Source organism: Crocuta crocuta, unplaced genomic scaffold (genome assembly GCF_008692635.1).
Source record: "Crocuta crocuta isolate KB4526 unplaced genomic scaffold, BGI_CrCroc_1.0 scaffold160, whole genome shotgun sequence".
NCBI lineage: Eukaryota > Metazoa > Chordata > Mammalia > Carnivora > Hyaenidae > Crocuta > Crocuta crocuta.
The window spans coordinates 4,834,373-4,860,231 of NW_027527591.1; the positions used below are offsets into that span (position 1 = coordinate 4,834,373).

The 25,859-nt window shown below is 39.8% G+C and overlaps 1 protein-coding gene across 6 annotated transcripts in view; it reads left to right on the plus strand.

The window, feature by feature from the left end:
- PLEKHM3 (pleckstrin homology domain containing M3) overlaps positions 1-25,859 on the plus strand; it is a 191,100-nt gene that overhangs the window by 133,096 nt on the left and 32,145 nt on the right. Inside the window, exon 7 of one of the 6 annotated variants that reach the window (XM_077771160.1) lies at positions 19,742-19,772. The exons of the other annotated variants lie outside the window; for them this stretch is intronic. Within the exon in view, the coding sequence (XP_077627286.1) occupies positions 19,742-19,765 (24 nt within the window). The 3' untranslated portion in view covers positions 19,766-19,772. Of the gene's footprint in view, positions 1-19,741; positions 19,773-25,859 lie in introns of those variants that run through there. 6 annotated transcript variants of the gene reach the window in all.

Genomic DNA, 25,859 nt, shown 5'->3' on the forward strand with positions numbered 1-25,859 from the left:
TTCCATAAATTATAGGTTTGCACATGAGAACAGAACAGATGATTCCCATTATCTTTTGGGTTGGGTTAGGATTTTTTTTTTAAACCTGCCCACTCTTAAATGTGTATCTTAGTTCAGGAGGTGGGGCTTTTGTTAACATAGTGGCACATCCACCTAACATCCCTAACAGGATGGTTTTAACCTGGTTTCCTTGACCAGTATGATTACAATCATTTTCCTGGGCCTTTAAATACTCACAGGAAGTCATTGCTCTGGAAGAATTGGGCCTTGCTGGAGTTGTTCACCAGTGTCCCCAGCACCTGGAACACCAGCTTCAGAATGCAGGCTCTACATGTATGTGGATAGAAATTTTGGCCCTTATTTTAGTGGCGAAGTGACACTTGTAGGACACTAGTAGACTTCCATAAATGACCCATTCAGATCATTGTAATCAGATAGATCCAAAAGTGTTCATTTTCATTTACCCCAGAGCATAGAGACCATTTATAGGTAAGGTGTAGAACTCACCAGAAGCTAGAGCCACTGCTAGTAGTTAAGGTTTATTGAGCTCCAAAGCTGAGCACTATCTTTGATTAGTACACAGAACAGATGCAAACTCAATAAAGGAAGTGGAAAAGGAATTTGCTGTATTGCATCTGAGTTTATTCTGCTCTTTGTAGTCTCCTAAAGTACTCAAGCTAAGCTCTCTAAAAGATGTAGGTCCTAGGAAAAGGTGCAAAGAGAAATTAAAAGATGTGGCCTAATTCCACTTCCAGCATCTGGAACATTCTATTGCTTACAGAGATAATAAAAGTAGAGTGAAGGAATTTCTTTTAAAATGTCCTTGACAGTGTGGGAAGAGATGGGAAAGGACAGATAACATTTTTTTTTTAAAGAAGAATGGTTAATGTTTGATGAGGAATTCAATAGAAAAGCTGAGAGACCTTCCTAAAAAAGCAAAGCAAATGAGGATGATGATTTGGTCTGATCAGAAGAGAAGCCTAGCAATAAAGGGCTCTGTAGAGAAAAGGGAGGCAAGTTACAAATGGGGGATCATGACCGCAAAAAAGAAAAACTGAAGTGTTCAACTTGGAACACTGGAAGAAGAAACAGCCAAAGTCGAGTGGAGATGAAGAAGAGGCAATAACGATGTTACCAAGAAGCATGCTCTAGACATAGAAGAAACAGTCCCTCCCCTGGAAAATGGACAGGGACTAAAGACGACAGATATTTTTAAAATCCAGATCCTTCTGAATGAGGCCACCATCAAGGTAAACCCAAAGTAGGATCTAGAGGTTGCAGTAAATTTCCAAATGACCTTATCTTGTAGTTTAACAAACTAAACATGTATTTGCCCACTATCTCTTGCCCTACCTAACCTTGAGCAAGATCTACTAAATTAATACCCTCTCTTTCTACTTGACCGCCCTGGCAATGTTGTTCTCTCTGTACTAAATATAGTTCCAGGGACAAAGGGGATGAAACACATGAAAGGCAACAGCTTAGCTTATGTTAATATATGTCTTTCTTGTTCAGGACCATCTAATCCATCTCAGGAGCCCCCCAGAACGACTGCTTTTTGATGTTAGCTTATTTATTCGATGATTTAGTGATGAGTAAGTCTGTCCTTACTATATTTCACAATATGAATTAAATCAACGGGTAGCCACTCTGAGGGTTAAAGCCTATGTTAATTCTATTGTTTAAATAGAGGGGACATTGATTTCATAATTAAAAGCCTAATATATTTGGATGGCCTTGTTTACCTAAGAAGTGATTTACAGTTAAGATCCCGAAAGCCTTTCTGTATGGTGTGACCTTTTTGTGTCATTGTGTGGTATGCCTTAAAGGCAAAAATCTATCATTCAACCTTGCTCTTAGCCAAGAAAATTGGGCATGGAAGGAAACAAACCAAATAAACAAGGAATTGCCATAGATGCATATGTATTAAGTTATTCATTTTAACTCAAATTAGTAGAAGAATAGTCATTCTTATTTCCTAGCTGTTCTTTCCAGAAATATGTTACTATATTACTATATACCTGATACAGCTTAAATATAGGCCTTCAGTATCCTAATTTGGCATCCCTGAAAGTGTGGTTTAATAAGAACAACTAACATTTTTGAGCTCTTAATGTGCTATTTATATTTCTTAGAGCTTTGCGTGTATCTCTCATTTGATCCTCACAACCAGCCTGTGCGCTGGTTATTACTGTTATGCCCATTTCTTAGATGAAAACCTTAGGCAGAGCAGGTAACAACAATTTGCCCAAAGTCACCAGCTAGTACAGGGAAAATTCAAACTCAGGAAGGCCAATTTAGCCAAGTGCTTTTAATTACCATGCATTATTCCATGGAATTTCTACCAAAATGAAACTGGTTGGTATAAGAGAGGCTTTAGCCAGTACATGGACATGGTATTAAATGACACTTAGTTACATAATGAGAAAATGATTCCCTTCCACTCTCTTTCTGTCCTTGAGGTTAAATTAAGCAAAGACTGATTTCGGTGCTGGTGTGACTTGAACCCCTAACACCTGCTAACCTTTTGTTTGAGCAGAGTTGGCAACAGGCTCAGGGTCTTCCAGCAGCTGTGGGATCTTGATTTAATGGCAGGGGATACTGGTTTTCCATTTGTGGTATTCATGCAAGGCTTTCATTTTTAAACTTAAGTAAACAACACCATTTAAATAAAGCATTACGTAAATAACGCAGGTGGAATGCAGCTAGGACAACGTTTGTGAAGGGGTTTTCACACGATTGAAGTCTGGGAAACACCATCCTGATTCTTCTGTTTTGAAGTTCACTTTAACGCAATGGTTTTGGCAAACACTGAGTGAGATTCCTGGTGCTCTTATCAAAAAGATCCCTACCCTCCCTGCGTGGCCTGGGGGCTCATCTGCCATCCAGTTTTCACCAGACATATGGAAGAGAGAAAAATAATATAGTGTAGTGGATTTTAATCACACCTCATAGTTTAATTTTTTCCTGAAAACATACAATTCCTGGGTTTTTGGTGTTAAAATCCCATTACTTTCTTGTGAAAGGATAGTGATAGTCAAGAGATTGTTTGGTTTTTAATATCCTTATTTGGCATAAGTAAAAATGAGGAACTTTAAAAAATTGTACTGATCCAGAAAACATGAAATTTGGGTGCCGTTGCTCAGTCACTGTTCATGGTCGGATTCCTCTTCGTTGCCTAGCAGTCTTGAGCACTTCAGGAAGGGTGATGTGGAATCGGGCCAATCTCATTCTAAAGGGCATTCAAGCATTTTTCTTCAGGGAAATTATTAAAGAGCTCCTGCTTGTGAAATTCTCTTTATGCCTATTCTCTAGGCTTCTAGTTTTCCTGTCAGGACTGCGATGCTAATTATTAATAAAATACTTTTTGAAAGATGAGGTGTCTCTGAAATAGTTGCTGCGAGCAACCAATCCATTGGAACATTGATATTTGGTAAAATGTTTATTTCACTTTTCGTTTCCAAAACGGAAAGTTGAGAGCACAACTGAGAAATACTTAGTCATTGGGTTTTTTGTTTGTTTTTCTTTAATGTTGCTGCTGTTGTTTCTGGGATGTAAGAGAATAGAGAAGCTAAAAATCTTGGACATATTTAAGAATAAAAGTCATTTTTCTTTTTCTTGACTTCATGCTTTGATCAACACATTATTTTACATGAGATTTCAGAGTTGATCTAGAAGGAGGCCATGTGGAGATGAAGAAAGACTTGTAAAAGGGAGAGGAGGCCCCAGATGCCCTAATGTCAAGGAGGCTGGAGTTGGAAAGGTTAATGGTAAGGCCAAAGCAGATAAGAAGCAGAGTTCAAAGACTCCAGCAAAATTTCAGATGATTTCTCAGGATAAGTCCAGGGCAGATCTGGCAAGTTCAAGGCCAGCATTGGCCAGCAACCCCAAAGCAACAGGATCAACAGCATAGTCAATGGTCTAAGGGATAAAACAGAAACTAGTCAGAGAGCTCTCAGACTGAGATATTCCCAGGCCCCTGGATCACTCTGTAAACTCAATGGATATGACTGTCTTTCACTAACTCTAAGACATCTGAGTATCCCTGTCCCTTATGTGGCTTTCCTTGTATCTTAAAGGATCTTTGTAGAGAGACAGGCAGGTTCTCATCCTTATCTACCCAATGGCCTCAGTTTCAGCAACAGATGGCAATGGCTTGTTTCTGGTCTGACACGAAGCCCCATATCCATATGGAGGTTTTCATGATCCAGTACAAAGGGACCTGGAACAGGTCTATCAGACTAATGTCATCGATTTTCTCTTGGGAATAGCCATGACCCAGATAACCTGCAGAAAGCAAGGCCAGACTGAAATACGTGGATGCACCAGCAGGCTAATAATTTGACATCTTCCTCATTGGTACTCTTTTACTTTTCGTAGGTACTCAGATGGTATTTAGTATGTTTAGTTGATAGGAAAAGGGAGTGAGAAACTGATTATCGATAAAAATACATTATACTTCTTTCTGTTGAAAATGTAGAATTATAGGGTGCCTGGGTGGCTCAGTCAGTTAAGCATCCAACTCTTGGTTTTGGCTCAGGTCATGATCTCACAGTACATGGGTGCAAGCCCCACATCAGGCTCTGCTTGGGATTTTCTCTCTCTCTCCCCCTCTCTCTCTCAAAATAAACATTTAAAAAAATGAAAAATGTATTACATGCTCTAACAGTAGCACTACCTCTTTTACTTACTCCTGATAAGTGTTTCCATAACTATGAACTGGATAGTGTTAGTCACAGCCTCTCCAAGAGTACAAGCAACATACAAAGGTATAATTACACGGTCTTGATCAAAATGTACTTAAGGTTTTCTTCTCCTCCTCCTCCTTCCTCCTCCTCCTACTGGCTTTCAGGTCAGCAAAATGTTTCCAACATTTTCATATACCAGATTTTTTCACCATCAGTTTTTCTTTTTCTTGCCTAATTGTCCTAGCTAGAACCTCCAATAAAATATTGAATAGATGTGTTGAAAACAGATGTCCTGGTCTAAATCCTGATATTAGGAGTAAAACATTTGGTCTTTCATCATTAAATATGCTTTTGATGGAGTTTTTCCATGGATAACCTATATCTATTGAAGAAGTTCCCTTCTTGTCAAATGCTTTTGTGTGTGTGTGTGTGTTTTGTTTGCATCTATTGAGATCTTGTGGTTTTTGTCCTTTATTAATATGGCTTAATACAGTGTTTGATTTTCTGATGTTAAACCAACCTTGCATTCCTGGAATAAATCAATTGGTTATACTGTTTAATTCTTTTTATATGTTGCTAGATTCATTTAGCTAGTATTTGTACCTTTTTCAACTTTATAGTTCTTAGTTTGTTTGCAATTTTTACAGAATCCATTGACGTTAACATTTATGCAGTGAAGCTCATCTCTTGCACCCATGTTAATTGTTGCATAGAAGACTGTCTGGTGCATCATTCCAGGATGCCTTTCCTGGCTTACAGTTTGTCTGTACACCTTATATGTGCTTACCACCAAAATGCTCAGTACTCAATATATAAAGAGGTTTTTTTTAAAAATTTCACTGCTATCTACTTATCCTCTAGAGGAAATAGTTCACATTTGCCAGTAATTTAAAGAGTAGCTATGAAAATGTGAGCTCACTGGCACCTTATTTCCAAGTTATTTGGTGATAATGTTGTACAGTTTACCTGTTCATGTTCTGGGACTGGCTGGGTCACACCATAATCTAGCTCTGATGGTGAGGGCTGAGAAGAAGAACCTCCTAATCAGACTCTGATGTTTGGGTTCCTAGTCCCTGATAGTCACAGAAGAGCTCTCTGGGACTTTTTCTGTTGTGCCAGCCATGGTTTTGGACAGCATAATCATACAACAATATTCAGATCTTCCCCCTTTGTGACTTTCTTTGGGAAAAGGGAGACAGAATGCCTGGCCGAGCACATGGTTCCAAAGCCTTGCCAACTGGTGGTGAAGTCCTGTGTGTGGAGCCTCCAAACTTAAGAGTTCAGGGTTCAGTAGGCTGGCTTGTTGAGCAGGTATAACAGGTACTAAGACCCGGATCTGCTTTTCAGTTGGAATGAACGACATCAGTGGGAAGTGATGTTTGTTACTTGATTGGAGCTTTAGGATTAGGCAACTCTTGTGATAACTCAGGCCTTTTATAAGTATTTTCAGAGGAAGAGAGAGAAAGAAAACAAGAGGGAACAACTCTGACCATGGTCTAAAGCCAGGCTTCTGTCACTAAGCAATCAAGAAAAAAGTTCAAGTGGCCCTTGCATAAGTGGGAATTTGCGGTTTCTAAAGCTGCCCATTCCCCAAACGACTAAAAGATGTTATTGGCATTTGGCACGGTTTCCTATGTTTTGCTCTCCTTAAATTTCTCTTTAAAAGGGTTTGAGTTTAAAGGCAGAACCACTGAAAAATGTAATTGAATCCTAGAACTGTGAAAGGCCAAGTCCAGAGTTAACCCCAAGATGCCCTATTTTGTTTTGTTAAGGCTTATTCCCAAGGGATGCCAAGAAGTCAAAGGGTAGGCAGAAAGGAAGGAGGAGACTAGACCAGATCAGCCCCAGGATGGCACTGCCATGCTCCAAGGGCTTCCCACCCTCACTAGGCCAAGTGACTCCAGGATGCACACTGGAAAGAGTAGGGGAAAGGGACCAGAAATTTAGGAAAGAGAACCCAGAGCCAAGGGTAAGAGTGAGAGGACTTGCTGGCGGCACAGTCTCCCATACCACAGCTTGTCATGGGACAGAACACAAGACTTCCAAGGGCTTCTTGGCCCCGACTTACTTTTCAAAAAGCTCGGTTTCTCCCTAGATTATTAAAGTCTACTCATGGCACAGAATCGGGGAAGCACAAACAGTCAGGAGAAAATAACCACCAGGCAGCATGGCGGAGAAGTTCACACCCCAGCCCTTGGAGATCAGACTTTGAGTCCCAGCCCCACAGCTCAGCATCCTCACATACGGCGAGGGGAGTCAGATCTAACGATGATGTGAGGCTTAAATGAGGTCACATAGCTGGCCAGGGTTAGCTGCTGCTGTTGCCGTCGTTAGCCCACTGCCACAGTTAACAACCGGGTACACATCTGGCTAGGTCTTTCCCATGCAGGTATAGGTATAAAACATGGCTCATTCTTTACAGCATTTAAATTTTTGTCTTGCTTTAACTTATTAAATAATCTTCAGAAGCACTAGCTCTTTTGCTTTCATGTAGAAGATTCCATTGCTATAGTTGAATGCCTTTTCCTTATACAATACTAGGATATACATCCTTGTATAAAATCATTTAGCTTTTGATTATTTAAGATAAATTCAGAAGAATTATTATAGTCAGGGTTTGAACTTATTAAAAGCTCTAGGTAGATTGTACTAAATCTATACCTGCCAACACGTCAGGTTCTCTCTTCAGATCCCTGGAGCATTAGCCAGAGATTTTAAACACACACACACACACACACACACACACACACACACACACACACACTTTTGGTAATTTTAGAGGCAAAAAAAAAAAAAGATTCCTCATCACTGATTTCGCCTGTTTTATTATTTGGGAAGCTAAATGTGTTTTTACGTATTTATTACATTTTAAAAAATTAACCACATCCTTTGCCCATTTGAGGACAGGCTATTTTTTTCCACTGAGTTTGCATGAGTTCCTTATATGTTAAGGATCATGTTTTTCCTCATTTTGTTTTTAGCCCTTGTGATAAACAGAAGTTTTCAACTTTTAGGCGTTCAGATCTGTTCACTTTTCCCTGTTGTGATTTTGTTTCTGTGGCTTTGAAAGCCTTTCTCCGTGGTTGAATCTGATGAATGATAATTTGCATTTTGTCTTTTAAAATAGTTTATTTTATGCACTCAATAATTTCTGGGATTTTTCTTCATTATATAAGTGAGGGTAGAGGGGGGATTTCCCCCCAAATGGTTAAGTAGTCATTTCTGCCCCTGCTGACTTTTGATTCCATATTCATCATAATCTAATTACACGTGTGTCCGGGATCTGTTTCTGAGCAGTCACTTTTGTTTCCTCAGTAGCAATTCCAATTGCCAGTACCAATCATGTGAATTTTATGATATTTTCAGGTCTGATAGCCTAAATAGATCCTTATATTCGTGTTTTACAAAATTGTCTTACTTAACGCCTGTCCTTATATCCTTCCGGATCAACTTTGGAAATCACCTTGTCAACCCAGTTTCCTTTTTAAATTATTTTAATAATCGTACTAACTCCAAGTTGAATTTTTGCACTTTTTGTACTTCTTAACAAGGAGAATGGTTAGCTCAGGACTCGAAAAGAAACACATGTCGTTTAAATTTATGTAAGATTAATAAGCTAAAAGAATTAACGTATTTTACAATCTTAAATACAACTACGACTGAACGATCACAACCAAATGCTGCCAAAGGTTGTCAGGAGGCAGTTGCACAGCCAGCCACCTCCTGTCAAGTTGGGACACTTTTACAGACTGCACATTAATATTCATTTTTGAGGTACAGAAGGAGCTGAACATGCACCAAATGTTCAAATGCTACAGCGTTTTTTATTCTACATAATCAACAAGAATGTTAGCTATTCCAATGATAAAATGCTTTTCAAGAGCAGTTCAAAAATTGCCCGCTCTGGCCTCTCTGGCTGCCCACAGCGTTTGTCCTCTATGTCTCATGTTTGGAGAGCAGACTAGCTCACCCCTTAGGAGTTGTGCCCGTCCCAGGGGCGCACGAATCACACCTTCCCCGGGGTTCTGCTAGAGCGCATGTGGGGTGTAACTGGCAGCAGCCCCTCTGCCCTCTAGGTTCAGGCCATTAAACCGTAGCCTCATCTGGTCAAAGACTTGCTATTCTGTTTGGACGAAGTTGCCATTTAAAAATGGTTTGGTTCAGGGGCGCCTGGGTGGCTTAGTCAGTTAAGCGTCCGACTTTTGCTTAGGTCATGATCTCGCGGTTCGTGGGTTCGAGCCCCGCGTCGGGCTCTGCGCTGACTGCCAGCTCAGAGCCTGGAGCCCGTTTCAGTCTGTGACTCTCTCTCTCTCTGACCCTCCCCTGCTCACGCTGTCTCTCTCTCGCTCTCCTAGCAATAAATAAAACATTTTTAAAAAATATTTAAAAATAAATAAATAAAAAAAATTAAAAATAAAAAGGGTTTGGTTCCGGGGCCTGCAGTAGGAATATTCCAGAAATACTGTTTCAGCTTTCCAAATGCAAAGGCTGAATGCACTTGGAAAGGCCTGAAATGGAAACGGAGCAGGATCCATTCCTCCTTAACAAGTGATCTGTTTATCCCCGTGGAAGGGCAGCAGAGCAAGATGGGGTCAAATGGGGGCTAGAGGCAAAAACACCTTAGAGGCGAGGTGACATTTGGGCCACGTAGGAGAGCGCGTGCCTGGAGAGGCATGGGAATGGGGTGGGAATGACTGGGCATTGAAGTCTTACAGGCTGCAGTTTCAACTCCCAGTTTCATGCCTCTTGGTCCTCTGATCAGGAGACAAGCCCCTGACGCTTTCTGTGTCCATCTGCTTACCTACCTGTGACAGAAGTAGGATGCTGCTTATTTAGGCCAGTTGCAATAAGAATTGGAAGTAAATTGGGGCGCCTGGGTGGCTTAGTCGGTTGAGCGTCCGACTTTCCGACTTTNTATTTTTAAAAAATAAAAATAAATTAAAAAAATTAAAAAAAAAACAGAACTTTTTGAGGGAACGAGGAGGTAGGCGGGCATTGTGAGAGCAGAGGCTAGAGGCACAGCAGATACAAACTAGAAGCAAGTGTGGAAAGATAGGAAGTACCTAGCTCCTGGGAAGACCCTGCAGGGCATACTAAGGAGCCGAGGCCTTATCTTGTAGGGGCTGAGGAGGCTTCGAGGGGTTTTCGTTAAAGAAATACCAGCTCTAGGAACGTACCGAAGTGGGTTACAGTGGGCCTGGGAGTCCAGCTCCCTACTCTACACATTAAGGCTGGGCGACCTTGGGCACATGCTGCAAGCCTCATAAGCCTTGGTTTTATTACCTACAAATTGGCAATGATAAAAATATTGACCTTTCAGGGTTCTTGTGCATAATTATTTATTTAGTCCTCACAGTGTGCCTGCAAACGTTCCAAGTGCTTGACTTGTATTAGTTTAAAGGAGCAACGGAGTTAAAAAGCTTAGGGCAGTGACCAGCACAGATTAAACAGTCACTGCTGTGGGGGTGGTACAACAGCTGATGTCATTTGTATCACTTGGTCAGATATTTTAATAAGATCCTTCTGGTGATGCCATAGAGAATGGGTTGGCTTGGTTGGGGCTGGAGGCCAACGGAGTAGGTAGGACAATAGTAGTTTCACACACGTGTAAAATTTCATGGAGTTGAACCTTAGATCTGTGCACTATTCCGGATGTGTGGGATACCTCAATATGTAGGAGAGAGCCAAATGAAACCTCTTCTCCCAGTTGACAATAAGCTACTCTCCAACATCCTCGAGTTTCAAGGAGCGGAGTGCTCTTCACTTAAAAAATAAAATGAGTAAAAAATTAGAAGAGAAAGACTAACAGAGGGAGCGAAGTAAAAGCCTTTTTCAATTAACCATGCACCTGAAGCACAGAGCGCCCGAGAAAACCAAAACCTCTACAACTCGTGTGAAACTCTGCGCTGCTTGGTAGTTTTCCTTCACTAGAGCTACCGGCAGTAGCACTTGGCTGTAGAAAAGTCCTGTCTCTTCTGGCCCGGTGACAGAGAGATGCTGGAAGGGAGAAAGGCAGGCCATTGGGTGGTGTGAAGGAGGTTAGACGCTGGCCCAAGTCACAGGCGATCTGCCCTCAGCCCTCTGGAAAACTGGCCCCTTCCTGGGCTTGCTTTCTTAGGACACTTTTCCATTTAGATTTTGCCAAAACTCTGAACATGTCATGTGTGGGCATGCTGTTCAAAATGCTTTTTCTTTGAACCTGATCTGGTCTTTGAATGTCCTTCTGTTGTAAAAATCATGGTTTTCATTTTTTGCTTAAGGCCAAGTCTAAGGGAGGTCAGTCAGTACACTGACTTTTCCTTGGATGGACACCGAGTGACATGGCAAAAGTGTTCAAGCTGGGTAACAGACTTCCCCTGCACAGTGCCCTGGGTGGCATGAAATTATTATCACCTTTGAATGTTTGGGGGATGGATAAAAAAAATTCTGATATCAATACTGTTTCTCCTCCTAATGACTACAAAAACACAATTTAAAACCATTGGAATGTGGGGACCAACCTGGTGATCAAGATCAAATAATGTGCCTCAGGGGAGGGAGCCACGAGGTCAGGTCATTTCTGAGAGGACAGGAAGGAAAAAGCAGAGCTGCCAAAGAGCATTTAAAACATTTAAGTGAGATTCATAGAAAATGCAAATGCATCATGATTGCTTACTTACTAACTCCCAGTTAGGTATTTAAAGAGATAAGATTAAATGTCTAGAATTCAGTGATAATTATGTAAACAAAAAGCTGACCTTAAATTGCCTGGTATTAGATAGGGCTGTTGACACTCCACATATCTTATAAGTCATTCTAATTGAATGGGGCAGTGTTACCTTCCAAAACCTAACACCCATAAGTCAGGGAACATTCTGATTAGACACACAGGTCTCCTTAGATACAAGCATCACGTCTAATGCAGTCATGACAGGTTCACTGATAGGCAATTTTCAAGACCTTTTGTGAAAATGAACATATTATCAGAGACAAGTAAAAACACAGGCCATACAAAACCAGAAAATGAAGGTCCTCTACATTTTTATAAAGCTTACATATATGCCTATGCAAATTAGTTATATATTTCTAAAGCCATGCTTTGTAGAGCTGTCATTGTTTTTTTAACAATTTAAACATAAAAATATTAACTTGCATTCATAATTTAAACATCAAAAAACAGAATTATATATATATATATATATTTTTTTGAAAGTATGAAAAGGCTAGTTACTTACAAATTGAAGTCTCAGGGATGAGCAGAGCTCAAGCTCTTCCAAAATGGCTGGAGAGAGTAAGAAAGCAGACTGGCTTAAGGCTTTTATTGGGGTTAGGGGATGGGCCTGGCTGAGGATTCCAGTAGGAAGCAGGAAATTGGGTGCTTTGAATCTCCTGCAGGTGCTGAAGGGAAAGCATTGCCCATCCACTTGCCCACGTGTGGGGCACAAGAGGCGGCAGGTGTGAGGCTTCAAAGCTGTTTACAAAGATCAAAATAGAATTTAACTCTGTATTACAAACATCATCCACACAGTCGCCCAGTCACCAATTTGTTCCTCCAGTGTTACCACCCAAAGTTCTCTTCCCTCTCCACTCTTAGCACCCCCTCTTTTACTTCTAAGAAGTTATCACCTTTGAATGTCTGTGAATAGCTTTCTTTCCTTTGTATTGAGGTGTAATTGACATACAACATTATATTCCTTTCAGGTGTGCTACATGAGGCACCATTTGTGTATATTGCAAAATGGTCACCACAACATAAATCACTATATGTAGTTAACATTTTTTTCTTGTGATGAGAACTTTTAAGGTCTCTCTTAGCAACTTTAAAATATGCAATACAGTATTAATTATAGTCACCATGCTGTACATTATACCCCCATAACTTTAATTATTTTATGACTGGACATGTGTACCTTTTGACCCTCTTCACCCATTTCACTCTCCGCCCCCCATGGAGTGGAGCCACCACCAATCTCTTCTCTGTATCTGTGAGCTTGGGGGTTTGCAGGAGAAGGGAATTTTTATTGTTGTGTTTTTACATTCCATATATGTGAGAACACCTTCAGTGTCCATCCCTGTGGTCGCACATGGCAAGATTTCACTGTTTTTTTATGACTGAGTAATATTCCTGTGTGTGTGTGTGTGTGTGAGTGACAGTCTCTATTCATTTATCCATTGATGAACACTTAGACTGTATTCTAGCTATTGTAAATAATGTCGCAGTGTTCACAAGAGTGCAGGTATCTTTTCTGGTTAGCATTTTCATTTTCTTCAGATAAATACTCAGAAGTAGAACTGCTGGATCATATGGTGATTCTATTTTTAATTTTTTTGAGGAACCTCCATACCATATTCCATATTGGCTGCACCAAATCACATCCCCAACAATAGTTCAAAAGGGTTCCCCTTTTTGCCACATTCTTGCCAACACTTGTCATTGTTGCCTTTTCAATAATAGCCATTCTAAAAGATACAATCTGATAGCTCACTGTGATTTTGATTTCTGTTTCCCTGTTAATTACTGATGTTGAGCACTTTTCATGTACCTGTTGACCATCTGTGTGTCTTCTTTGGAAAAATGTTCAGATTCTCTACCCATTTGTTAATCAGATTCCTTTTTGCTGTTGAGTTGTATGAGTTCTTTATATATTTTGTATATTAACATCTTATCAAATGTAGGATTGGGGTAGCTTGGTGGCTTAGTCAGCTAAGCATCTGACTCTTGATTTCAGCTCAGTTCTTGATTTCAGGGTCATAGCCCCACATTGGGCTCCATACTGGGTATGTGAAGGGAAAGCAAGCAAGCAAGAAACAAGGAAAGGAAAGAAAAGGAAAGGAAAGGAGAGGAGAGGAGAGGGGAGGGGAGGGGAGGAGAAAAGAAAGGGGAGGGAGGGAGAGAGGAAGGTAGGGAGGGAAGAAAACGAAGGAAAGAAAAGAGAAAGAAAGAAGGAAGGAAGAAAAACAGGGTTTACAGATATTTGCTCCCATTCACTAGGTTGCCCTTTCATTTTGTCAATGATTTCCTTTTCTGTGACACTTTTTAGTTTAATGTGGTCCCACTTGTTGATTTTTGCTTTTGTGGCCATTGCTTTTAGTATCAAATAAAAAAAAAATCATTGCCAAGATTAATGTCAAGTTGCTTACCACCTATGTTTTCTTCCAGGAATTTTATGGCTTCAGCTGTTACATTCAAATCTTTAATCCATTTTGAGTTAATTTTTTGTGTATGGTATAAGATAGTGGTCCAGTTTCATTCTTTTGCATGCACCTGTCCAATTTTCCCAGCACCATTGACTGAAGAAACTGTCCTTTCCTTATTGTATATTCTTGGCTCCTTTGTCATAAATTAATCGACCTTATACATATGATTTATTTCTGGGCTCTCTATTCTGTGCCCTTGATCTATGTGTCCGTTCTTATGCCAATACCATACTGTTTTGATACTATAGCTTTGTAATATTGTTTGAAATCAGGGGGCATTATGCCTCCAGATTTGTTCTTCGTTTTCAAGATTGCTTTGGCAATTTGGTGTCTTTTGTGGTTCCATACAAATGTGAGGATTGTTTGTTCTGTTTCTGTGAAAACTGCCATTGGAATTTTGGTAGGGATTCCATTGAATTTAGATTTCTTTGGAAAGTATAGGCATTTTAACAATACTAAGTCTTCCAGGGGACGCTGGGTGGCTCACTTGGTTAATTGTCCGACTCACTGTTCATGAGTCCAAGCCCTGCCTCCAATTCTATACTGACACCATGGAACCTGCTTGAGATTCTCTCTCTCTCTCTTCTCTCTCTCTCTCAAAAATAAACTTTTCACAAAAAATACTGGGGCATCTGGGTGGCTCAGTCGGTTAAGCATCTGACTTTGGCTTAGGTCATGATCTCACCATTCCCAAGTTAGAACTAAGGTTGGGCTGACAGCTCAGAGTCCGGAGCCTGTTTCAGATTCTCTCTCTCTCTCTCTCTCTCCCTCTGCCCCTCCCCTTCTTGCACTCTGTCTCTCTCTTTCAAAAATAAATCAACATTAAAAAATAATAATAAAATACTAATTTCTTCCAATCCATAAGCACAAAATATCTTTCCACTTACATGTGTTATCTTCAGTTTCTTTCACCAGTGTCTTATAGTTTTCAATGTGCAGGTCTTTCACCTCCTTGGTTAAATTTATTCCTAGGTGTTTTATTCTTTTTGATGCAATTATAAATGGGATCATTTCCTTAATTTCTCTTTCTGATATTACAGAATTCTCTTCTCTCCCCCAACATACCACTCTGCAGAGGTAGCTTTTGTTAACTATAGCCAGTCTGTCTCCTTCTAGATAATTCTACACATTTACAAATGTTAATTTTTATTTTTTTTTTGCAAATGGGATCAAGCAGTACTTCCTTTCTGCATCTTGCCTTTTTCACTTAACAGTGTACTGTGGACATGTGGGCATATGTGCACATTTAGTACACATAAAGGTTTACCTCATTCTTTTATCAGCTGCATGCATAGTATAGTCACCTTAATTTTTAACCAGTGCATTCTCTATTAGAACCAATACTACAGCAAGCACCCTCGTTTATTTCTCTGAGCACTTGTGTGACTATGTAGTGTAAATTAGTTAAGGTGGGACAGCTGGGTCAAAGGGTGTGTGTGCTTTGTAGTTTCATAAGCATTGCCACTTGCCTTCTGCAAAGGTGGAACCGATTTATACTTCCATTCAGTATCTTGGGAGTGTCTGTTTGCCTACACCCACATTAACTGTCTACATTACCTTTTTTTAAACATTTATTTATCTTTGAGAGAGAGAGAGAAAGAGAACACATGCACAAGTGGAGGAGGGGCAGAGATAGGGAGACAGGATCCGAAGCAGCTCGTGCTGTGAGCACAGAGCAGGATGTGAGGCTCCAACTCCCGAATGGTGAAATCATGACCTGAGCCCAAATCAAGAGTCAGCCGCTTAACTGACCGAGCCAACCAGGCGCCCCTTAATAACATTTTTTAATCCTAGCCAATCTGATAAAAAGTAACTTCACACTATTATTTTAATTTGTATATTTTCCATTGTAAGTAAGGCTGAGCATCTTTTTTTTTAATTTGCCACTTGTAGCTTGTGTTCATTGCCTGTGTATTTCACGAACCTATTTATGTTGTTGGTCTTTTTCTTATTAATTTGAAAGAACTCTTCTATATTAAGGAAATTGCCCCTTTTTTATATAAATGGGAACTATTTTTCCCAGTTCGTTTTTGTTGTGTCATACTTTATATTTCACTAATGTTTTAATTTTACATGTTCACATTTATCACTCTTTTAAGGCTTCTAAGATTATAAAATATTTTCTCATGTAAATATTTTGCTAACACTTTTTTCTAATATTTTTTGTAGTTTTAAAATACTTTTACAGTTTTCTTTTATATTTAAATCTTCAAGTTATCTGCAATTACGTTTTCTGATGGAATGAGTTAGTTCAGTTTTATTTTTTTCCACAATGTCTCCCCAGTTACCCCAGCGTTGTTTATTAAATAATTCATCTTTCCCCACTTTTACTGTACAGTAAGTTCCCATATATATTTGAATCCATATCGTGTGTATATAGATGCCCAGCACACAGACGCCACAAACACAGCAGATAATATTCTTGAAAACCAGGATTATCAAAGCATCACAGTGCCACGCGGTGAGCGCTCCTTTACTACTTGTTGACTCCTTAAGGCGAAGAATAAAACTTCCCAGTTGTCTTTGGACAACGGCCCGCAAGCTAATAAGGAGCACCTGTTCCAGTTCGGATGCAGGGTTCATTTTTCTCCCATCAGCAAGCCAGCAATGTATTAGATCAGAACCTTCTAGCAGAAACCCATTTTGGTTTCTCATTTAATCTTAGGCACTGCTGGTCTCTTAAAAGCTGTTAAGTAATAATAATGTTGGAGCACTTACATTTGTGCTTTCTGTCCCTAAGTGCTGTCTAAACTTTAACTAATTAAATGCATTGATGACAGGAAGGGATTTGCAGACGTCTTCAGGAAAACCGATATCTGGTTGCACACCTGTGAGGGATGATTCCTAAAAAGCATTAACTCCCTCTTTGAATGGCACTCAGCAAGAAGACGAATAAAAAGCTGGTGACATTATTTCACTTCTTTTGAAAATTTCCTTGGGTATCTTCTAATTAGTCTGGTTAAACTCACCTTTTATCTATCTCCCCAGATATTCCCTTTCTACATTCCTGGGGGTATTCAACAAGCTTCTTTTGATGTCTTCCCTGTTGGTTAATCACAAAATCATAGAATCTTCAAACTGAGAGGGATCCTTATTGATCCTCTAGTTTTGAATGACTTAGTACAATTCCTTTATTCTGTAGATAAGGAAACTGAGGCACGGAGAAGTGAAGTGACTTATAAAAAAAGGTTGCACGGCTTATCGGGGACATAACTGGGAATAGAAGCCAAGAAGTGTCACCTCCTTATCCTCTCTTGGTCAGCCCTGTCCTTTGTTTCTTTTTGTGAGCATTTGAATTGACCTTTTCTATTTTTTTAACTTTTTCTTTTCTTTTGTTTCCATCCTTTCCCTACTTCTCCTTCCCTTCTTCACTTTCTGCCTTTTATGTGCCTCCTGTCCTTACGTGATCAGCTATTGTTGCCTCTATTTCTCCTGTATGTCTCTGTCCCTTCAAATGTGGAGTCTTGTATTGTTTCCTGTTAAGATGTTTTATATTGGTCTCTACTCAAGCCCTCTCTGAAAAGCCATACTTCTTTCATTCCTCCCACATCACATGCATAGAGGGAAATGTTTTGTTTTGCTTTGCTTTTCCCAACTGTAGTTGCCGCTCCTTTTAAGAAGTTACATCTCCAGTTTTGGTAAATAGGCTAGGGTTTAAGTTGATGGTAAGTCCATTTTTGACACAGAATTTGGTGGTTACTTTAAGTGATGAAATTCCCAGGAGTTCAACTAATAATAATGTAATATTTCAAATCATGTTCCATATTCAGAAAACAACACAAGATGTGACCATTTAAGAGAATTTTCATACAAGGACTAAATAGGTTGGACCAAAAAAAAAAAAAAATGATCTGTAAGGCACGGGCAAGTACCGTTCAGATGGAATCGTGGCGATGAGCATGGACCAATGTGGGCTTCGCATCTTGCTCCGTGCAGGAACCGAGTCGGTTTAGAAATCCTCCATTCCTGTATGGTGGATCAGTAGGCGTCCAGGGGCCCCCAGAATTCTCAGGCTGAACCAAACCCAGTGGCTACACTCTGACCGAAGGTGCCCTTGGAAGGCTCTTTCCTAGAGTAGTGAAATGCGCGTACGAGGGGGAGTCTGGGTCTGTCGCCAACCAGCTGAGTGACCCTGGGCACCACGCGTCACCTCTAGACCTTAGTTTTCTACATATTAAGGAAGCTGAGTTTAAAAGACCACTTAGGGCCTTTCCTTATTTGCTACTCAGTGAGTCAATAATACCTTAACTAGAGCCAAAATGCACAATAGAGACCTAAATATAATTAATTTCAGACATATAACTAATTAACTCAACAGAGAAGTAAAATTCTGCTGACCGTACCATGAGAATTATCTGGAACTGTCTCCGTTTAAACGATTTTAATCTGTTTTCCTCATAATTACATGTGTACCTCGGCCTGTTTGGGGGGCTCGCATGTGGACCCCATAATTGGATAATTGGACTCACCTTTTGTAAATACTTCCACTGAAGTTCCTTGAGGCTGTGGCCTGCCGAGGCTGCACCCCTGGTGACCTTGACCTAGTGCAGGAAACCTGTCTGCAGTAGGCCCCACCCCAGACATTGTTCTGAGTAAGAAACTTGTATCCTTGCGTTCACGTCTGCTATTCACCCATTGAAGACCATTGAAATTGAATTTTTTTTTTCTTTTATTCCCTGAGACTGTTTCCAACAGGAAGCAAAGTGTGATCTGATAGAAATGATGACCACTCACAAATCTACCCAATTACATCAACCCAGATTAAATTATCATATAGTTTACAAAGTCTAAGTAGAAATTGTCACCTTTGGGAGAGGCTCAGATAAGAGCTAATTGGTGACATCATAATCCACCTCAGGGAAGTGCTTGATTAACCAGAGTTTCAGTCCTGTGAGAGGGGTGGGGAGCAGCTAATTAGAGAAGAAGTTTTCTGTTTATATACAAACATCCCAGCACTGAGCCATTATAAAGGGCTCCAAGGTTAGCAATGGGGAAATGGAGTTTCAACAAACTTTTTGAAATAGGAAATGCCCCTAATACTAGTTACTTTCTCCCCCTGCCCCCTTTTAACTAAGTTATATGCCCTGCGTGGGTGAACTCACCCACCCTGAGATCCAGAGTCACATGCTCTACCGACCGAGCCAGCCGGGCTCCCCTAGTTATTTTCTATTTTTAAGAAAAATAATATGGTGGCATGCTTTTTATTTTCTATTTTTAAGGACTTACCATTAAGAATAGTAAAATTTCGAACTGAATGAAATTTCAGAATATTCTGTGTGTCCGGGTTTTTCAGCCTGAAAAGAATCTACAGGCTGCTTTTTCCTCGCACTCCACAAACTCACCTGGCCGAGATCACTAGACATCACTGTCCGCATCTGTTAATGCTGAGAAATGGCACTCAGAGAAAATATAGTGAGCACAGCCTCTCTCATGGTCCTCTGGCCAAGCGAACGCAAACTAAATTATATTTGAAATCATTTTACGACGTGACAGTTTTGATTCATTTCATCGAGCTAGCTTGTTACTGGTGAGTGACAGGTGGCTTTGTTTACCATGAATGGGGTCTTTTGGTTAGACTTTTAAGGAGGGGCCATTTGTCAAGTGCAATGGCCCTCTTCATCACTGTATTCCCAACAGTTGTCCAGAATCTAGATGTTACACAATGGCTGAGGAATGCCTGTATTGAGATGCAAGGTAACTTGACAAATCAGGGGGAAGGAATTAGCCAATGCACACAGAAACTCAATGAGAAAGTTTTTTCTTCCTTCTTGTCTGTCCCTCCCCCGCCCCGTAGATTTTGAGTGTTGTGGTGGTGCCAAGGGAGTGAAGGTAATGGACTTAAAAGAATCATTTGTGCCCTTTTCCCAATCCCGCAGATCTCTATTGGCCACAGACCTTGAACATGACACTGCAATTTCCTGGTGCCACACATGAGTAATAAGCAGCTGTTTCTGAAACTGTGGTTTGGAGAAGGCAGCACCAGGTTATTTTTTAACTTAATTGTAATTTTTGATTGGTCTGCAAGAAAGTAAATCAAATAAAGACTGTTGTCTTAGTCTGCAAGAAAGCCATAGGCCTCAAATTCCAATGCTGACCGTCCTGACCAGAATAGAAAGGGGGGAAATGTGTGTATCCCTGAACTGGAAGTTCAACCAGGCAGCTTTCGTGGGCTGTAGTCACACAAGAAGGATAAGCATATTTGGTACATTTGTCAGCCGGCTGGATCATGGAAAGTGATACTTGGCGGCTCCTGGAGTTTTAGAAGTGCCTAAAATGATGAGTGAAAAGAATTTGTAGAAAGATTGCAAAAGTAAAAAGAAAAAACAAGGAAAGCCAGCAAAACTGGGAAGAAGATACCAGCTTGGTGTTGATTTTGCCCTTTTCCTCCCATGTGAGGAGAGGACGCATAACTTTAAATGACAAAGGAAAATGTGGATCTTTTGACTGCATGGCCATTAAAAAAACTCTGAAATAATCATATATGCATAGTCTCCAGCCAGGTAAATGAGACTAGATTCTTCCTCAGTACAAGAAATTAAGTTTAATGGAAAGCAGAAGCAAACTCTGTTTCACTGTTTGGGGCCTCTGCCTTTTCTCACGGAGATAGGCCGGTTTGGTGAAGGAGGCTGGGGTGTGGAGCAAGAGCTACATATGCTTTCCTGCTAATTACTTTGTCATGATTTTATTCACGGAGGCTGGCACTTTGGGGAAGATAAGTGGAGGGATAGCCAAACCTCATGTCAGAGGTCCGTCCCACCTTCATCGTGACTCATCTAAATGGCCACCTGGTTACTCAGCCTTGTCATGCTCACCATGGAGCGGCCTTGTGACTTTTGGTGGATTGTTATAATGTTGTATTAACTTGTGACAAATTACAAGAAGGAAAAGGTTAAGAAAGACAATTTCCAAGTGTTGCTAAAGTATTATGTGAGTGGTTCAAACCCAGCCGGAGGTGTGTTGCACTCTTTCCCCGGCGTTCGGGCTGGCAAAAACAAGTCTGCCTGGCCTATGAGTCCTGTTCTCTCATTAACAGCAGTATTGAAGGGAATGGATCTAACCGACTCACATTAATTTCTACTGACCCCATCCAAACAGAAAGACAGTCTGATGCCTTTTAACAATGACATGTAAAGAAAAAAAAAAAGACCTTTCTGGGGAGCCTGGGTGGCTTAGTCGGTCGAACATTCTACTTCAGCTCAGGTCATGATCTCACGGTTTGTGAGTTCAAGCCCCATATCAGGCTCACTGCTGTTGGTACAGATCAGAACCTCCGCCCCCCTCTCTCTACCCCTCCCCCTGCTCATGCTCTGTCTCAAAAATAAGTAAACATTTTTTAAGAAGACTTTTTTTTCTCCCCCTTGCTGTAAATCACAAGTGTTTGAAAGATGGAATGAACCTAAATTGTATAAAGTTTCTATTTAGATTAAGATAAGCAAATAATAAGCTATTATTTATTGATCACTTGCTGTAAGCTAGACATTACATCCAGTGCTTTCATTATATTAAATCTGATCCTTCCCTCAACCCTGCAAGGTAGACATTATCCTGATTTTTCAGTTGAGGAACTAAAGCTCAAAGACATTGAGTAACTTGCCAATTTGGTCTCATGTCTGGAAGGCAGATGAAGTAGAATTTGTCCTCAGATCAGCTTTGCCTTTCCACGTTGCCTTGCTGCTTCCCTTTACCCAGAGACAACTAAGTTCTGAGGGAACATGGAAAACAACTAAGTTCTGAGGGAATGTGGAAAACTCTGTAGTGTCAGCCTCTTTGGGAGACTCCCTGATGAATCAAACTACCACACACCAGAAAAATACAGTTAAGTTGACAAGAAGCAAAAACGATAGATTTTTTTTTTTTTTAAACAAGCTTTGGCCAGTTTTATTAAGGAAGCACTTTTGTGGGTTACTTTGTCCTGATTGGTCCTGGCTTGCTCTCAATGATATCAGAATCCTCTGGATCAACTCTAATCTAAATTAACACAGTTAGTACAACTTCTCTTCCTGCTGGACCCTATTGCAGAACTCTTGTTACCCTAGGCAGTAACACTGCACAGGGAAGCACTCCAGCTTAGGGTTGACATAGAAGAGTTCTCATGTCTGACTTCTCTCAGGTTGTACACTTGTTGGCCAGCTGTTAGCTTGTTCGTCATTTGCCTTTTTCCTACCCATAGTCATTTTCCAGGTCCACTGGCATCCGACAGCTCTTTTCTACTTTGTTATCAGTTGGAACCTAAAGATAGTGGCTGCTTGGGCTTTGGTCTTCCTTGGGGCTGCCATCTTCATGGCGTTTATGGAATGTGTCTCTAAGTTAAGTCCCCACCAAGATGGCTAGGAATTGGGAATGAAAGTTGCAAGACTCTTGGGGGCAGGAGGAGATGGTGGAGGCACAACATTTGATTTCTTTTTAAGCAGTTGTTCAAAGCAAAAATAGATCTGATTTCTAAAAAGAACCCTAGAAGATTTTACACCTGGAACCTACTACTTTGTAGTGATGAAACCTCTAGACCAGAAGCCCCAATTGCTGAATTCAGCTACCAGTGCTGCTAGTAGCTGTATTCAAAGATAAGACTTAAACCTCCTAAATATATCTGCACCTCTGGCAAACTGTAAATATGAAGTTTTTCCTTTCTATAACATTAAAAATTTCAAAAATAAACATATAGGCTATTACCTCACTTTCCTAGAGGAAAAACTTTCAGCATCTTCAGCTCTTTGGAACATAGCCATGAACTTAAGCTAACAAATAGGGGGAGTAATTAATCAAGTGTAAAGAAGCAAAAACAGTTCCTGAACAGCTGAGCAGCCACCAGACCCATGCACTCTTGGTGCTCCTCCCTAAATCACACAGCAGAATGACTGAAAGTGTAACACAAAGACAGCCCTAAAATGTGACTTTTGGGGCACTTCAGTGGCTCAGTCGGTTAGGCGTCCAGCTTCAGCTCAGGTCATGATCTCACAGTTGGTGAGTTCAAGCCCCGCATTGGGCTCTGTGCTGACAGCTCGGAGCCTGGAGCCTGCCTCAGATTCTGTGTGTCTCTCTCTCTGCCCTTCACTCACTTGTTCGCTCTCTCTCTCTCTCTCTCAAAACTAAGTAAACACTAAAAAAAAAAAAAATTAAATGTGACTACTGCTGCCAAGGAGGAAAAACAGGAATGCCTCCCTGGTCAGTCAACAAGAGCTTAGGTCCCTGGCAGAGAGAGGACATTTAAGACAAGTATGAGACTCAGTTCTGCCTTCAAGCAATTTACATTCTTAGATTTCTCCATATAAAATCACCATTTTATAGGTAGTATCACCATTTTTATATGTTCGATCTAGTTGGATAAGCAAAACAATCACATCTTAAACAATAGTAAAGAGTACAAGACAGCATCAAGTTCTGTATCAAATTATATGATGTAAAAGCAAATTATACAAAGCACAAGAGATTTGTAACAGCTGAAGTAGCCAAAGATGGCTTTCCACATCAAGCTGACTAAATCTGAGCCATGAAGCCTAGGTGAAATTTAAATAAGTGTTAAGAAGTGAAACTTAAGGTAGAGGAAATGATGTGGGTGAGGGCTCAAGAGCAAATGTAAGCACACTCTACACAGGGGGAAATTTTCTCACAACAGAAGATACACAGTAAGACATGGAAACTGAGCTTAGATACATAGTATGGAATCAGCTTATGGAGACACTTGCACACCAAGCAAAAATGTAAGCTCCAATCCTATCTGGTTCACTCTTGTATTGAGTGCCTGGGGCATAGTAATTCAATATCATTTTATGAAATGAATGAGTGAAGAGTTTTTCTTAATGGTAAAATAAGAATTCACCAAGATTTGAAAGAAGAGAGGATACTTGATTTAAAAAAAAAAAGTGATGTCCAAAACTGATTAGCATATACGCTGGATGGACCAAAGGGAAAAGGCTGCCATCCAGAAATAAAACTAGGAGAGGATTTCCTCAGTCTAGATAGGAGTGATAATAGACTTAAAAAGATAGGAAAAAGAGACTCACACCAGAGATATTCAAAAGGGAATCAACATGAACCTTGAAAACACTATCCTGAGTGAGAGAAGCCAGTCACAAAAGGCCATATATTATATGACTCTATTTATATGAAATGGCAAATGTATGTAAATCTATAAAAGAAAAAGTAGATTATTGGTTGTATAGAGCTTGGGGAAGGAGGGATAGGTTAGGGCAGAAATGGGGGTAACTTCTAATGGTTACAGGGTTTTTTGGAAGACTTGATGAAATGTTCTAAAATTGACTGTGATGATGGTACACATCTGTTAAAAAAAAACACTTAATTGTAGGCTTTTAATAGGTGAATTACATGGCATGTGAATTATATCTCATTAAAGCTGTTATTTAAAAAGAGGGAATGAATATGGTGAATGACAACATATGTGTTTAATGGAGAAAATGAGCCACTCACTATAGAGTCTATAGAGTCTATCAGATTTCCAGTTTGATTCTCATTGAAATACCAAGAATATCCACTGCCATCATTATTACTTAAAATTATTTTAGGATCACTGTATGATAAAGTAAGGCATGAAACATTGGAGATATTATATTAGAAAGGAAGAGACCAAGTTATTACTTTCAGAAAACTGCAAAGATTACCTAAAAATGATTTGCATTCATAAAATTCAGTAAGACAGTAACACATAAGATATCCCCAATGTCAGTGTATTTTAATGTACAAGCAATAGCTAATAAGAAAGAATATTATACAAAAGTTTAACCTTTAAATAATCTAAATAATAGTGTGAGTGGCTTAAACTGGGGAAAAGCCCACAAAATTTTATTAAGCAATAACAAATGAAGAACAATAAAATGGAGATATAGATAAGGTTCTTTAATAGGGAGAATAAATATTATAAAGATACCAATCCCCACATTAATTTTTAAAGCTTATTAAAGTCCCCATGTAGGCATAAATATACATTTCTGACAGTATAAGTTTGGTGAAACATTTCAAAAGCCTTCACAATGCAAAATGTTCATACCCTTTGTCTCAAGGAAGTTTTCTAATAGAAAAAAAAACTTTATGGGCAAGAAGCCCAGTCTTCTCCTTTAGATCCTGGCTGATAACTTTCACGTCTTCCTCCACATCTTCCCTTCTCACCCTCCATTCCTCAAACAACCTTTACTCACCTGGTTTCCAGACTCTTCTGTATACTTAAGTTTTCCCCTAAATGGACTGACTATATTTTGTTAGTGCATCTCTCTGAATGTGTCATTAACCTTGATAGTTTAGGGAAGAGTCACATAAGTAAAACCAAGCTCAGCTGAACTATTGTCGCCACAATTTAGAATTAATCCTATGACACATTGGACAGTGTTTGGTATAAGATTTGGTAGTGATTAGTTCTTAGAAAGTGTGTATCATGTGTTGGTATCAGGAGTATATGGTACTGGTGTTTATTGAAGTTAATGGTCCTTGAGAAAACATAAATAAAAGGTCTGCCTATGGCTTCTAAGGGAAATGGAAAGGAGAGCAAGTTAAAGAATGGTGGAAATGTACTTGCTTGACTCAAAAAACAGCCAGCATAATTGCTACCCCCTTTATTAAGAAAAAAAAAAAAAAATCCACTCTTATAAAGCAGTGAACTTTATTTTTCTGTTCACTTTCTCCATCTTAATACAAAAATAATGTGTATTGTTTCTTATAAAAACAAAAAGAACTACATATATACAAAATGAAAAGACTTGCTTTTCCAACCTGTTCCCTTCCTTAGAGTTAACTACTGTTCAGTTTTAAAACATGAGATTATTCCATGATGTTTAAAAACCACTTTGGTTTAGGTAAAGCTTCATTTTTCGCAAAATACATTTTTGATTCCTTGCAGTCTTTTATTTTTATCAGTTACTGCTATTTATTCACCGTGCTCGCTTCGGCAGCACATATACTAAAACTGCTATTTATTCACCTTGACGTTGTAATTTCTCCTTACGTAGGATTTACTACATTTCTCTCAGATGTTATTTTCATGTAAAA